A 15,016-nucleotide genomic window follows, 5' to 3' on the forward strand; every position below is an offset into this window, starting at 1 on the left:
TTAGGTTCCATTTACATCATGATCGCATTGCATTGACACACAGAAAATGGAATGAGCTTCACCACAGGTAAAAGTTTGCAATAGAGACAATAAGAACTGTGGATTTTTACATATTTTTTTATTTTACTAATGCCATTCAATGTAGTTATATGGCTCTGAAGCATGTATGTAAGAGACACCATTACGAGTAATTGGTTTCAAGGAATGCATTGTCCCAAAGGAAACATCATATAATTCAAAACTGAAACTCCTCAGCAACTAGTAGAGAAGCCAGTTAGCCAGAGACTTTGTAAAAGTACCCACATATGCTCGGCACTGGTGGTGCACATCTTTAATCCCAGCACATGGGAGGCAGAGCCAGGCGGATCTGTGTGAGTTCAAGGCCAGCATGGTCTACAGAGCAAGATCCAGGACAGGCACCAAAACAACACAGAAAAACCCTGTCTTAAAACAACAGCAACAACAAAAAAGTATCCACATGAATTCCTGCTTTTTCTCTGTCACGTGAGAACCTTATTAGGAAAGAAGAGGTTCTTATACTAGATGACTATAAAGAAAAGGGCCTTAGCAGATATGTGATAGAACCATAATAAGATTTGAGAAAAACATCCTCCATGTTCTTTTAGCCCATAGTGCAATTTAAGCTCCAAGGAGACTTTGGTTTTAACACTCTTTTTAAACATCCCCTTGGGCAAGTCTCATATTCTCCAGTAATGACCCAAGGTGAGAAAGTCAGAGACAAACATTTTCCTCTCATTCTCAGTCATGGTTTGTAAGAACAGATGGGATACTTTCACCTGAATGGTCACACTTGAGCCATTGGCCTCAAGGTTAGTGCTGACATTCAGTAGGCTGGATGGTTAGTTGGTAATATAATCTAGAGTTGGAAAACCCCTGTGTATATTACAATTCCAAAGCAACAAACATTTGCATCTACTTCCGCTTAAGAATAAACTGAGTTCATAATTCACCAACACAAAAACAATTTTTAAGGAAAACTTTAAGTATTATTAGTTATAAAAGAAGCAAAAAGGGCAACATTCAAATGTGTGCTGTGTAATGCATGTTTTCTTCTCATTCAAAGTGACCTGACTCGTTAATGCCATACCAGGTCAAGAGGGGCAGGCTTGGTAGATTTAATTCCATTTTGTTCTTCATACAAGACTATTTTTGGCTTTGCAGTTGCTAATTATTGATGGACAGCAGCTGAGATCTGACCCAGCCACTGTGATGGATGAAGTCCAGAAGTTTCTAGGAGTTACACCTCATTATAATTACTCTGATGCACTAACGTGAGTCTATTTTCATGCTTGATTTCACTTCCATTATTTGCCATCGTAAATTATAACTGGTCTGTATGTATATAGCATCATTAATACTAGCTATGAATTTATACATCATTCTGCTACTCAGACACAAAGAAATATTCTCATTACTCATAAGATGTCTCCTTTTGAATAACAGGCATACTTTACATTATCAAGTATAATATGTACTTTATATTATGATAAATCTTACTTTTGAGCCTTTCTCCAATGTAAATTTGTTTAGATATTTTATAAGTCTGACACTTTGTGTACAGTGTCCTAAAATTTGAAGTTACCAAGGCGAAAATGACTTGTCCCCTCAGAGCAAGTTGTAAGTGAAACATGGGCCTGCAATGGTGGCACACACCTTTAATCCCAGGATAGGCAGGTGGACCTCTGAGTTTGAGGCCATCCTGGTCTACAGAGCAATTTCTATGACAGCCAGAGCTACATGAAGAAACCTTGTCTTGAAAAAAATAGAACAGAACAGAAATAAAACATGGAAAGTCATCATTCCCTTTGAGACAGTGAACAATATTTAGGACAGATTTGGAGAAGTGCATTTATGTCGGTTTGTGTGGTGCTATTCCTGGGGATATATGAATAAATGTCTACTTACCCCAGATAGGAAACTGACAGCAGACAAAATTACAGATACACTGAAGTCCACTTTGGTAAACCAATGAGTTTTATTGTGGTTAATAAAGGAGCAGAATAGCTCAAAGACAACTGTTATCTCTAAACTTCTGTTCCAGCACAGACAAAAGCTGTAAACCTGGAGTATACTCCATAGCCTACAGGCAGCTCTATGGGTTGGAGGTGGCCATTCCTGGTGCTTCAGTTGGCCTGATCCTTTTCCAGGCAGCTCAGTTGGTCTTTGTTTCTTTTATGCAGTTTGACTGGTTGGTACCTGTTTGTTTCTGGCTACTTCTCTAGTCTCTGCTTCTGCCAGGCTGCTTGCCCTGGGTCTTCAAGCTCCTAAACAACTCAGACAGTCACTGTCAGAAGTTTTTATTGTTTATATTTTATTGTTTATATTTTATTGTTTGTGTTTATTGTTCAGTTTCAGGGACTTCCTGCAGCTATTTTGAGTTGTTTATTTCATGTCTGATGGAACTTCCTTGAAGGATGGAATGTTTCACTTCCCCTTAGAACATCCTGTTGTTTCACCTCCTTGTAAACATCCTGTCCTAGAGTATTCCGTAGTTTCATCTCACTTTTCCTATCTTGTGTCTTAAGAAGTTTGCCTTCAAGTTTGAAAGTTTTAGCCTCAGAGGAAATCATTACAGAACAATGTTTTATTCTGCATTTATTAAAATGTTTATAGCCAAATGGAATCATGTAGTAATCTATTGTTGCATCATGAACCATTACTAAAATTTGTATGCATGATCGCAGCCCTTTTGCCATGATCATGGGTTTTGTAGGTCAGTAATTAGCAAGGATTGCACTGAGAATTGTTTGCTTTTTACCCATTGATATGTAAGATTACTGTAGTTGGAAGTTTTCCTGTGTCTGCAGCTGCTCAGATCCAAGTAAACACAAAGAGGGTTATGTTAATTAAAACTCAGCCCATTTCTGTTAATCTATATGCCACCATGTGTTCTGTGGCTCTACCTGTGTGCTATTACATGAGCTCCCTGGATGGTGGACTGGCGTCTCCTGACTCAGCCTTCCTCTTCCCAGAATTCTCTTTGTCTGCTTATCCTACCTATACTTCCTGCCTGGCTACTGGCCAATCAGCATTTTACTCATCAACCAGTCAGAGCAACACATATTCACAGCATGCAGACTGACATCCCACAGCAGAACAGCACTGGGAAGACCTGAGTATGTATCTGTTTACGACTCAAATGGCAAAGAACTGAAATTATCTGGAGGCTTCTTTATTCACATCTTTGGCTACTGAGTCAAAGACTGAATTCAGTAGCATGAAGTTTCTTTAAATAGCTTCTCTCTACCCTTGGCCTTTTCTCAATGAACTAGTTGCATTCTAAAAAAGAATGTAAAGCAGAAGAACCATGTGATCTAAGATCACCATGGCTGCTATGACCTATGCTTAACAGCCACAAAATTTGCTTCATGCTTTGTTCTGTTGGTCACAACAGTCAGTAAATCAAGAACAAATTCAAGGGGTGGAGATGCAACCCATCTTTTGGCAGGGAGGGACATAGTATGTGACAAAAGGGCATGTGGAATAGCATTTATGTTGCCCTCATCTTGGGATGACAAAACTATTCAAGTAGATAGTTTTAAAATGGGGTAAGCAAGTTAACAAAAAGAAGTGCTCCAAACAGCTGAAACACACTTTAAAGGGGCCTGTACTTTACTCATAAAAGACTCCCCCAAGCTCTGATATAAAGCCTATTAAATTTTAGGCGAAATTCTAACAAGCCTGATTATATAATTTCCCAGTTCACAGAAGATTAGACTCAGCAATTAGACAATTAGAGAGGGTAATGGAGGGACAGGAAAAGCAGTAATGAGATTGGGTTTTTCCTTATCCACTAAAACAATCCTAATGAAGTTCTTACCTACACATGGAAATAGCAGCCACACAAGGCATGCCCCTGTTGATGGAGTAGACAAAGCTTCCCATAATGTGTTTTGCATTAATAGTTATTGATGTTGGCATATCTTGCCCTTCTCAGCAGTAGCCTAGGTAATGGTTCTATCCTTTTTACTGCAAATAGTTGCTTATGGCTCAATAAACCTGTAAAGTCATACTTATGAAGGAGAGTTTATAAACAAGCACAAAATATATGGATTTTTATATTTTTCACATATCACAAAATTTAACTACCATAGTGATGCTTGGCATAATAAATGAAGTCAAATGTCAGCCAACTCAGGCCCTAAGAGTTGTTTAACAATTACGTGAAAAAGCTTTGAATCTTATGTTCACAATTTCATGCTGGTTAAAATAAAGCCATGAAACAATGAATTGATATAACCTAGAGAAGATCTTTCTGTTAGACTTAGTGTCAACGAAGTTAGCTATGCAATAAATGGAACAGGACCGCAAACAGTCAGGGGCACAAAACTGTATGCTTGAAAATGACCTTCAGTATTCAGGATGGCTCATTCCCAAGTCTGAACAAAGTTCTGGCTTACAACATCTGCTGTGCAGAACAAGAAAAACCCGCAGCTTACTCTAAGACCTCACACTGCCAAAAAGGAGAGATGCTGTCAGCATGGGTCCAGACACCTCAGCTTTGTTATCAGTGTTGTAGTTTGCCTTAACATAGTTAAATATTCTCATCCTGAGGCTGAAAGTGCTGTTTAGGGCCATCGTGCTACCAATGTCCCCATCTCATTTTGCACAACAAGCCGAATTGTTTTTCCTCTTGGGAAATTAATGAAAACTAGAGGAAGGCCTGTGATACACAAGGAGCAGATTGGAATGTAAGGTTGAAAATGACTCTGTCTTCTTTTATCCATTTGACTACTGATGTATCTGATTTTAATTGGTAACATGTACGAGTACAACCTAGACTGCATGGATCAGGTCACTCTAGCAATAGGTCAGGAAGGAAACTAAAGAAAATTTCCCTCACGCCATAAAAGAGAGCACATATGTGCAGAGGCAAATTTCAGGTGCAATGGTGTTATAGGAATGGGCCCAGGGCAACAAAATATTCTGCAACTAATTAACTTTACATCCCAGTCAATTATGCTTCATCTTTCTAAAACATCTGCTGAGCAACAAAACTGCAAACCTTTTCCATGTTTTATGCATGCAGCAAGTCCCATAGCGATAAATTTAAATTTCCCCTTCTTATTTGGTTCATTCTTTCATTTTTCCTATCTTGTTAGTGTTCATCAGAAATTCTCATACATTTGACTTTACACAAAACAGGCCACATATCCTTTCTTTTGTAACTAAGTTGCAACCATAGGAACAAAATAGCATTAGAGTTTCTGTGAGCTTCTAGGGATCTGATTGGGTCAAAGCTACAGCACCGCTTCCCACCCAGGGCCCAGCGTCAAGGACATTGTCTGCCAAAAGGGCTCTACCAAAGTCCGATTTATCTGTAGCTGGCTGTAACCACAGGTGTCAAGATGCTTCATAGGGAGGTTAGCATGTGCCAGGGACTGCCTGTGAAATCCATCCTTCTCTCTTCCTTTCTTCATCTTTTGTAAAAACGGGATTGCTGCTTGGAGCACTAGCCTGTGGCTGATCAGTCTTTGATTGGTCATGCAATTGCAGTGGGCAGCTTTTTGTTCTTTGTTGACTTAAGTGGAACTGATTGGAGCTGTAAAACACCATTAGGGTGTGTGTGTGTGTGTGTGTGTGTGTGTGTGTGTGTGTGTGTGTGTGTCTGCTTGTAGTTACTCAGTTTTCTGTCCCTTGTGCTTGGTTAGCTTTGAACTGGGGACAACAAATTCAGCTTCTGCAGTTTGGCTGAATCAACATAGCAAGTGCAGGAACTGACAAGGGAAATATAAACTGAGTTCTGAAGTTTTAACTCCAAACACTACCTGGTTGGCTGGTTGTGTTGATAGTGGGCACCAGCATTCCCCACATGCTTAAGAAACTGGGCAGCTCACTGGAGAGGTTTCAGGCATGTTGGTGGCATCAGTTTCTTCTTCAGGTTTGCCAAAGTCTTGGATGTTTGACTAACCTACCAAGAAGCAGAAAGAGCCTCTCATAAACAGCAAATGGGCTGTTCGTTTGCTGAGTATGACCTTGTTCACTTTCCCTGGTTTTATTAAGTTAACTTTCCTGTTTAACAAAGAAAACAATGTCTGAAAAATTACACTAGCAACAGTGGAATTGTATCCTCTACCCTTCTGTTTCTTGAAATGGTTTGTTTTCATCAATGAAAACATTTTGAAACCCATGGCATCCTCTGAGCCTTGATGGTACCCATGATCTACCACACTCAGTTTCAGCACTGTCAACCATGGCTTCTCAGCAACTTTGCTCTAAAAAAAACAAAAAAACTTTGTGTCACTACAGTGTCAATCACATGGTGGATCTCCATCAATACCTGGCAGCAATTTACTATAACACACTCTTTTCTATGCAGAGTTTCCACTAGAAATTCCTGAGGATTATGAAGACCATGAAGCTATGGCATCTAATATGTTAAAAGGTCATTATGGAAGATCCCTTTTTTTTTTGTCTTTTTAGGAAAGTTATAGTGTGGTGAGAATATGAATACAAATTGACAACTTAGTAGACTTTAATAATCATAGCAATGTATTCTTTAATGGTTTAATGTTTGAATTCTATAAAGTACAAAGAAGTGGTATCAGAAGCACGCCAGTGTCTGACTTGGGTATTCTGCCTTGGCATAAGATGAATATCAGAGACTCAAGGTGCATTCCTCCATACCTTTGACATTCTCTCTTAAAGATCATTTCCAATGACTGCATTGTTGAACAGGTTGCTATTAGTGCAGCATGTTCCACTTACAAATACACACACACACACACACACACACACACACACACACACACACATATATATATATATATATATATATATATATATATATATATATTTGATTTTCTTAAAAATAACTTTTTTCATGAAATTTCTCACTATCACAGTGGCAAAGTGTCAAACCTGTACAGACTTGAATGTGGTATCCGCCCAATCTGAAGGTGAGATAGTCTTCTGATAGTCTAACATGTGACAGCCAGAAACCTTTAAGTACAGATGTACAGCTATGAGATTCACCCAGCAGGACTATCTGCCTTCAACAACAGGCAAGAAGAGGACTCCATTCTACCAACCAGCTGTGGTGCCTGTGTCTCATATCTGAAGACATTGTAATGAGTTATATCTTTACACATTTAAAAATAAATTTAGGGACATAGGTATCCATTTAAATAAAGATATTTTTAATAGAGAGAATATCCAAATTAACAAAATCAGAAACAAAAAGAAATGTGTAAGTAGGACAAGTTCATTCTTTAAGGACAATGTGATATTGTTTAAAACAATGTTTTAAAGCTTTTTTAACTATGAAAAAAACTCCAAGTTCATTTGAAGAATTAAATGAAATACCATAAAAAGTAAATTAATAGTATTTTGTTACATTTTTACTCACTTTTTGAAAGTTAAAAAACTTAAATCTAGAATAGAATACAGTATATATATATATATATACACACATATATATACATATATATATTTCAAATTGGAAGGTTTAATTATATTTATACCCAGAATAGTATACCTACATGAAATTCAGTCCCATTAATGAAACCCATTAAATGCTTCCAGAGAAATCTTTAATATATTTTGACATGGAACTCACAGTCATAAATAAGCAAAATATCCAAAGGCCCTTTATATGTAGGCTGTAGCTTTAATATTTAATCATTTACTTTATTACAGATTCATAACTAAAATATGGAATACAACAGTTTCACTATAAAATTGTACTGCAGGTCTATGTGCCTTTTCCCTTACAGTAGAACTACTTGAAAATATATAGTAAAATACAGCATTTTTAATATCTACCCTCATTCCTCAAATCAGCTGAACATCTGTAGAAAAGAATTAAAAAGCAACAAGCATAGAAAAGTGTAGTCCTTTTATCTGACTGGGAACGTTCATTACTGAATATGATTTTCTTTTTCTTTTTCTTTTTCTTTTTCTTTTTTTTTGGTTTTTTCGAGACAGGGTTTCTCTGTGTGGCTTTGCGCCTTTCCTGGATCTCACTTGGTAGCCCAGGCTGGCCTCAAACTCACAGAGATCTGCCTGTCTCTGCCTCCCAAGTGCTGGGATTAAAGGCGTGTGCCACCACTGCCCGGCTATGATTTTCAATTATTATATGTCTTATATATTTTAGGTTTGACCCCCAAAAGGGCTTCTGGTGTCAACTACTGGAAGGAGGAAAGACCAAATGCCTTGGGAAGAGCAAAGGCCGAAAATACCCACCCATGGATCCAGAGGTAATATTTGCTTGGTTTGAACTACTCTGGCAAAAAGACATTGCTGTTTGAAAACTAAGAACAGAAATTTGCTTCTTTTTTTTTTTTTTTTTTTTTGCTGATCTTTTTTTGCAATCCATAATTTTATATACTTAGAAGATGTTAGAGAGAGAAAAAAAACTGGTAAATGTCATTAGAAATTGTTTCCTGTTGGAATTCAACTCAAACATAATGATATACCAAAAAAATAACACCTTTCCACATTGTAAGGTACTTAGAAATAAATTGTTTGGTAAACAATGGCATAAAAAATACAAGTGTTACTAACACGTGCTCAGGGCATCCTGTTCTAGTTTGCTTTCTGTTCCTGTGATAAGCACCTTCACTAAAAAGCAACTTTGAGGAAGAGAGGGTTTATTTCAGCCTACAATTTCAGATCACAATCCAACAGCAAAAGAAGCCAAGGTAGAGACGTGGAGTCAGGAGTTGAAACAGCGGTTATGGAGGAATGCTGTCTATTTGCTGGCTTCCCTTGACTTGCCCAGCTACCATTTTTCTACATTCCTGGCCAACATGCCCAGGGTTGGCACTTCCCACAGTGGGATGGGCCTTCCTGCATCAAAAAAATGACCTACAGACATGCCCACAGGCCAATTGGATGGAGTCAATTTCTCATTGAGGTTTTCTCTCTCAGATATCTCTAGATTGGGTGAGCTGACAAAAACTAACCAGTACACGTACATCTGGTGCCAAAAGCATGCCTGACACTGAGCTAAGCAATGCAGAATATATAAGGATAAAATGGTTACTAAAATTCATCATGGGGTGAATAATTTAGTTAGGGTCATTGGATTATAACAAGAGGCACAAAATAATAATAAACTAAACTATAAAAATACAAAGAAATAATAGAAATCATAATATGTGGAAAAAGTATTACATTAGAGATGTTATATATTATATATTAGAGATGTTGGCTGGAAACCAGCCAGATAATGTAAGCATTTCTCCTAAGGCAAGGTGGGCAAGGGCAGGATGCATTCTTCATGTGTTGCTATGGTGATATAAGAGCCAGAAAGTCCTTAATATACTTTTGAACTCAGTAATTTCTAAAGGGTTTCAGAAATCACTTTAATCTGCCCAAAACATCAATGTAGCATTCCCACTACTGTAAACATCTTATTCCCCATTTGAAGTGCTTACCATCTGCTTTAAGGGAAGAAACATAATGAAATGCTTGGCGAATGGTCCAAGATGAAATGTAATTGTCCTAAATCCATTTCCACAGTATACACAAAAGTTGCTAGGGGAGCATTATGAAGGAAGAAATTCATTTGTGGTTAAAATGTTGAGAAGAGCTTAGGAGAGATGACAGACTTTCTATGCAAGAGAAAAATATGTTTGATCACTATGAATATTTGCACATGAAAGTATTGATCAATTTTATGGGAGACAGAAAAAAATAACTTTATTGGGTTGTTGTGTGAAGATTGTGCCAGCAATAAAAGGAAGTTCACAATTTTCTGTTTTCCAGAAAAGCTGTGTGTGTGTGTGTGTGTGTGTGTGTGTGTGTGTGTGTGTGTTTGTGTGTGTGTATTCACTCATTTATCTGGGGTCTGGAATGATAGCTCATAAGAGCATTGCTACAACTCCAGCACAGCCCCAACCTAGCCAATGTCCTAATCTAGCCTCTGCAGGTACCTGAGCACACATGAGAACACACACACACACACACACACACACACACACACAAATAGAAGTAATCTTGAAAAAAAAAACGTTAAAACTTAAAACCCCATATTTACCTTTAAAAAAGACCAAACTCTTCAGGTTGATGAGGCATCTAAAAAATTACAAGGAAGCCTAACTTTTCAGAGATATTATATGTAATATTTTATAAAGAGAACATTCCTGAATAAAATTTTCAAATATATGCTGTGGCTAGTTAGGTTTATAATCAGTAATTTTATTCATTACAGACAGATATGTTTTTAAAATGTTTAGTATAATTTTTAAAGGAAACATATATTTTTATCTTACTCATTCCTGTACATTTGGTTGTGCATTAACACTGCCTTATTCTCTGGTATTATGCTTTCAATTTTCTCTCTGTACATCTCAAAGTGTGTAAGTGCCATAATGGTAGTTAACTCTCCCAGGGCACACTTGCACCTTTTATTTAGACAGAATTTCTCAAAGTGTAAAATGAGTGATTGAGGGAAAATAGTAAATGAACAGTTTGTAGACACGTATTGTGATAGGATACTTCCAACGTGTAGACACTTGATAGCTAAGAGTATCCTTTAAGTCTTTTGTTTGTTTGTTTGTTTCCAGTCCAGAACCTTCCTCTCCAATTACTACCGGGACCACAACGTGGAGCTCTCGAAGCTGCTGCACAGGCTGGGCCAGCCTCTGCCCTCGTGGCTGAGACAAGAGCTGCAGAAAGTGAGATAGCACCTGCAAGGAGAGCATGGCATTGAGTCATCATTAAGTAGAAAAGGCAAACCGCACAACTTTATCCTTTTCATACACTTGTGATTGTCAAGAGAGGACTGTGAATAAATCCCCTTCAATGTTTTTCATAAAACAAAAACATATGCACGCCTTGGCAATTATTAGCATTAATCCTTATTTAAGGCTTTTGGAAAGAAAATATGGGGTTGTGGCACTAACCAGTTTCTAGTCTGGAGATTATCATGCAGCTCACTTCTCTGTTAAACAGCTTTCAGGGCATCACATGACTAATGTTCTGACTATATGCAAATTACCAATTAAAATTTGAGGAAAAGATAAGGACTATAGTGTGTATAAATGAAGTCAGGTCTAGCCGACTGTCTGAATTAAGGGCTAATGTTTATAAGTATCCTTTACCTGGTTCTGTTGGTCCATCTTCCTCTTGTAAGGCAGTGAGGGACCATGTTCACTGAGAGTTACAAGTCATCACAAGGGCATGCCATCCTCAGGAAACTCCAACATGGTCTCTAGAGAGCTCCAGTAAGACAGAATGGTGTGAATCTGAATTGCAGTACCCTAGTAGGTGAGGACCATCTTTAATGGACCCATGATCTTACTACATTAACAAGGTTCCTACCTTGGCAGTGTTGTAGCATTTATATATATATTTTGTTCACTACTTTAAATAGGAAGAAAAAAAGCTTTATTCACTAGAAATGTAAACACCAAGTAGTACTTGCAGGTCCAAATAGGTACTGTTCCTTCTATGTAAGAAATACGTCCATCTCTTTAAAAGCATGATGTTTCATATATGCCATTATATCTACTATACTAAAGTTTTACTGTCTACTTTAAAATATATCTAAAACTTAAATTATATCACAAAGTTACCTATTTGAACATCACTAATTCCCTAACTTGAACCCAATTTCATAGACATAAAGCTCACAAGTTAATTTCAAGACAAGAAGTTTTGTGTTGAGTTACAGGTTCCTATAATATTTGAAGACTATATAAAATCATGTTAACTGGAATTTTATCCTGTTTGTCTATGATAATCTATGAAAGCTTTGTTTATCTTTTTTGTGATATATGAAGGTAAATTTTCACCAGAACAGTCAACCAAAGTGACTTTGGGAACATTACCAACAAATCTCCGTCCTCCAGAGCAATTTTTTTAATACCATCATCCCTATTATTTGAGAATTTATCTTGCATTAACTCAATAACAAACTGATAGGTTTTGTTTTTGTCTTTTGGTCGGGAGATGCATTAGACAAACAAATCAAACTTGGATATTCTAAAAGAACGCTGTTTTTTTTGTTTTTTTGTTTGTTTTTTACATATTGAAAATCCAACTTTTCATCTATTTTTCACAATGTTTTTTTTTTTAAATTTATTTTCAGGTTTTTCTTAGCATTCCTTTCTCTTTATCAGAAAGTGTGAGCTTTTAAAAGACTTTTTATTGATATAAATCACAGTAATTTCCTGTTTCATTTTTAGCATTGGGGACTAAATTCTCACCCTTGTTACTTATAAGAGTATGACACACTCCCTTAAAAATGGTGAAATAATAACCACAATTACTTGTTTAGACCACTACAATTTATTCACCATCTCCCTCCCACTTATATTATAGAGTTTCTACCACTTTCTTTGTTCTGCGTGAGACAGGATATTACTATCCAGCCCAGCCTGACTTCAAATGCACAATCGCCCTGCCTTTCCCTCTGGAGCATTGGGATTACAAGTGTGGAGTACTACATTCATCTCTGACTATTATTTTCTTGACCTAGAGGAAAATCTTCTTTCCTTCCCAGGGGACTAGACTTCTAGTTATAGAATGTAAAGTGGGTACTTTCTCACCAAATAATATTGATATAACCAAGAACTTCCAACGCATCACCAGATTTAGCAATGAAATGAATTTTCTGCATTTTTCTCACCTTTTAATAATGTATACATATCATTGACCCATCCACCAGTATCTGAAAGCAAAATATCACCCAAACTTAACCTTTCTCTTTCTTTCCTGATTATTCTAATCATTATGTATATTTTTCTTGCTATGTTTGATAATGAAGTGAGAAACTTTATTTAATTATTTAACAAACCTTCATCTAAAAGTTTGAAGGAATCTGGACTATGAGACACTGCACTGCAGTAATTGGGAAATCTCAGCTTTAATAATATTTTCTTTTTTAAGATTTCTTCCCACTTCAGGAATGTTCTCTTGGAATTTAATAGTATAATTTTTTAGAATTTTAAATTACATCTTCAGTTTTATGCAATATACATTTAGTTAAATATTAAAATGTTTTTTTTTCATGTCCTTTAGCATACAGGCATGTTCTCTTCATTCCTTTCCAGACTTTGGGTCCTTGCCTGACTTACAAGCACAGCTGTCAACTCCTTCCTTTTGTTAAAGACAAAAATAGTATTTAATGGTTTCAGATACTAACACCTAAGTGTTATATTATGAAAATTCATCTAAAATAAAATTTGGTTTCTATTTAACAAGGACTAAAACACATGAAGAACAGCACTGCTCTTTTAATACACACACACACACACACACACACACACACACACACACACATCTTATAGAAGGAATTTTTTTTTGCCTAAATTTTAGCAAGCCCAACTTACATTTAGTCTTGTGCTGCTTTTTAAATCTTAATGTTTTAAGAAGTACAAAGTAATCTATATTCTAGACTTATTGATTGATTGATTTTAAACTACAGGAAACACGAAGTATTTATATGGAAATGATATTAAAGCCTTCTCTTTCTGGTGGTAGCAGAAAATGCTGTTTGCTTGAAGAAGGTAGACTCAAAACAACACTGGCCATAAAGCAGACTATCTGATCTAGTAGTCTGGGCATATCGGATTTTTTTTTTCTAAGTCAACTTTAGGAATGCAATCCTGCCAGAAATCTATACACACACTTAAAAATGTGCAAGTGTCTGTAAATGTGTTGTGTCTGAGAAACCTAAAGAGTTTTTGATCTCCCAAATAATCTTCTTTGTTAGCCATTGAGATACATGGGATAAGTAGAGTTTAAACTCTACATTGACTGGAATGAAATTGTTAAAATGGCTATCGTCACCCTAGCATAAAGGACCATGGCTGTCTCTTCACCAGAATCTACCCTGCTGCAGGTACAGCCCCTAGAATGATGCTCTTTCTCCTGAAACTGGGCTTTAAGCACCCATTGATTACTTCTTCCCTTGTCTTCATCATGGCATACACACTTCCTGGATGCCAAACATCAAATGCTTGTCCCCCAGATATGGGAATGAGTTTTTCAAAATCGGCATCCTCATCCCGGTCCTACCTCTCAGTAGCTGTGTGGCCTTAGATAATTTGTGGAACTCCCTTGAGCCACAGTCTTTTTTTTTCCCTGTAAATTAGAGACAAGAAAATAATTACTCAAGAGGTTATTATAGCCTCTCAATAAGAATATGTTTGGGTAACAGCACAATACCCTGAAATAGTTGTGCTGAAATATGTTAGTCATAAAAGTAATGTATAACTAATCATGGCTCTCTTCTCTTCCATCAAATAGGAATGTCTGTTTTCTACTCCTGTTAAAAATAAAACATATGTGATAAAACATATAATTGTATCTGGTCAAGTGAGAAACCATCCTCCTAATCATTATCCCAGTGTAGACTTTGTGCTGCTCTCTGCCCCGCTCTGGTGATCAGCACGAAAGCAAGGTAGCACCTTTGCTGTCTGATTGCTTCCCTCCTCCCTAGTGACACCTTTGATTTCATCACCAATGATTTCCCTTTTATCTGTCCTTCCCATATCTCTCTCCATAATTCTTTTCTAACCCAGTAGATACATTGCCAAAAATATCAGATCTACACCTCTAATTTCCTCAGCAAATGAGAAGCTTAGTGGTGGTGGCATATGTGAAAACGTGTTATATGGAGGCATATATCATAAAGAGTTAATGCCATTGATATTTACTTTAAAAGTATAAGAAAATGTCTGTGAATTCTCTACATATCTCAAGTTCAATCCTCTAATGAAAACTTTTTCCTGTAGACAAAAACACTTTATTATATATGTTTATATTTATAAATATCAAACATTATTTTTTGTATTTAGCCATGACAAATATAAAATACATCTAAGATATATCAGCAGACAAGCAATTAAAAATATTGATAGATTTATAGTCCTGTGTTTATATTGGGTCTTCGGGATCTAGTTGGCATTTGATCCCTATAACACTTAAGGCTTTGACTTAACACATTTCAGATGTACAAGAATCACATGTGGACAAAACTATACTATCCATAAGCACAGATCTAAATCCTCCACTCACTTGCTGCTTGTTTGGTAGCCTACTA

General features: G+C 36.7%; 1 protein-coding gene across 1 annotated transcript in view; it reads left to right on the forward strand.

Annotated features, from left to right (window-relative positions):
- Positions 1–14,698, forward strand: part of Ndst4 (N-deacetylase and N-sulfotransferase 4) — a 307,351-nt gene extending 292,653 nt beyond the window's left edge. Inside the window, exons 12-14 of the mRNA XM_028859117.2 lie at positions 1,183–1,292; positions 8,117–8,219; positions 10,533–14,698. Of these exons, the coding sequence (XP_028714950.1) occupies positions 1,183–1,292; positions 8,117–8,219; positions 10,533–10,652 (333 nt within the window). The 3' untranslated portion in view covers positions 10,653–14,698. The remainder of the gene's footprint in view (positions 1–1,182; positions 1,293–8,116; positions 8,220–10,532) is intronic.
- The last annotated feature ends 318 nt before the right edge of the window (positions 14,699–15,016 follow it).

This window comes from Peromyscus leucopus, chromosome 6, assembly GCF_004664715.2.
Source record: "Peromyscus leucopus breed LL Stock chromosome 6, UCI_PerLeu_2.1, whole genome shotgun sequence".
Classification (NCBI taxonomy): Eukaryota; Metazoa; Chordata; class Mammalia; order Rodentia; family Cricetidae; genus Peromyscus; species Peromyscus leucopus.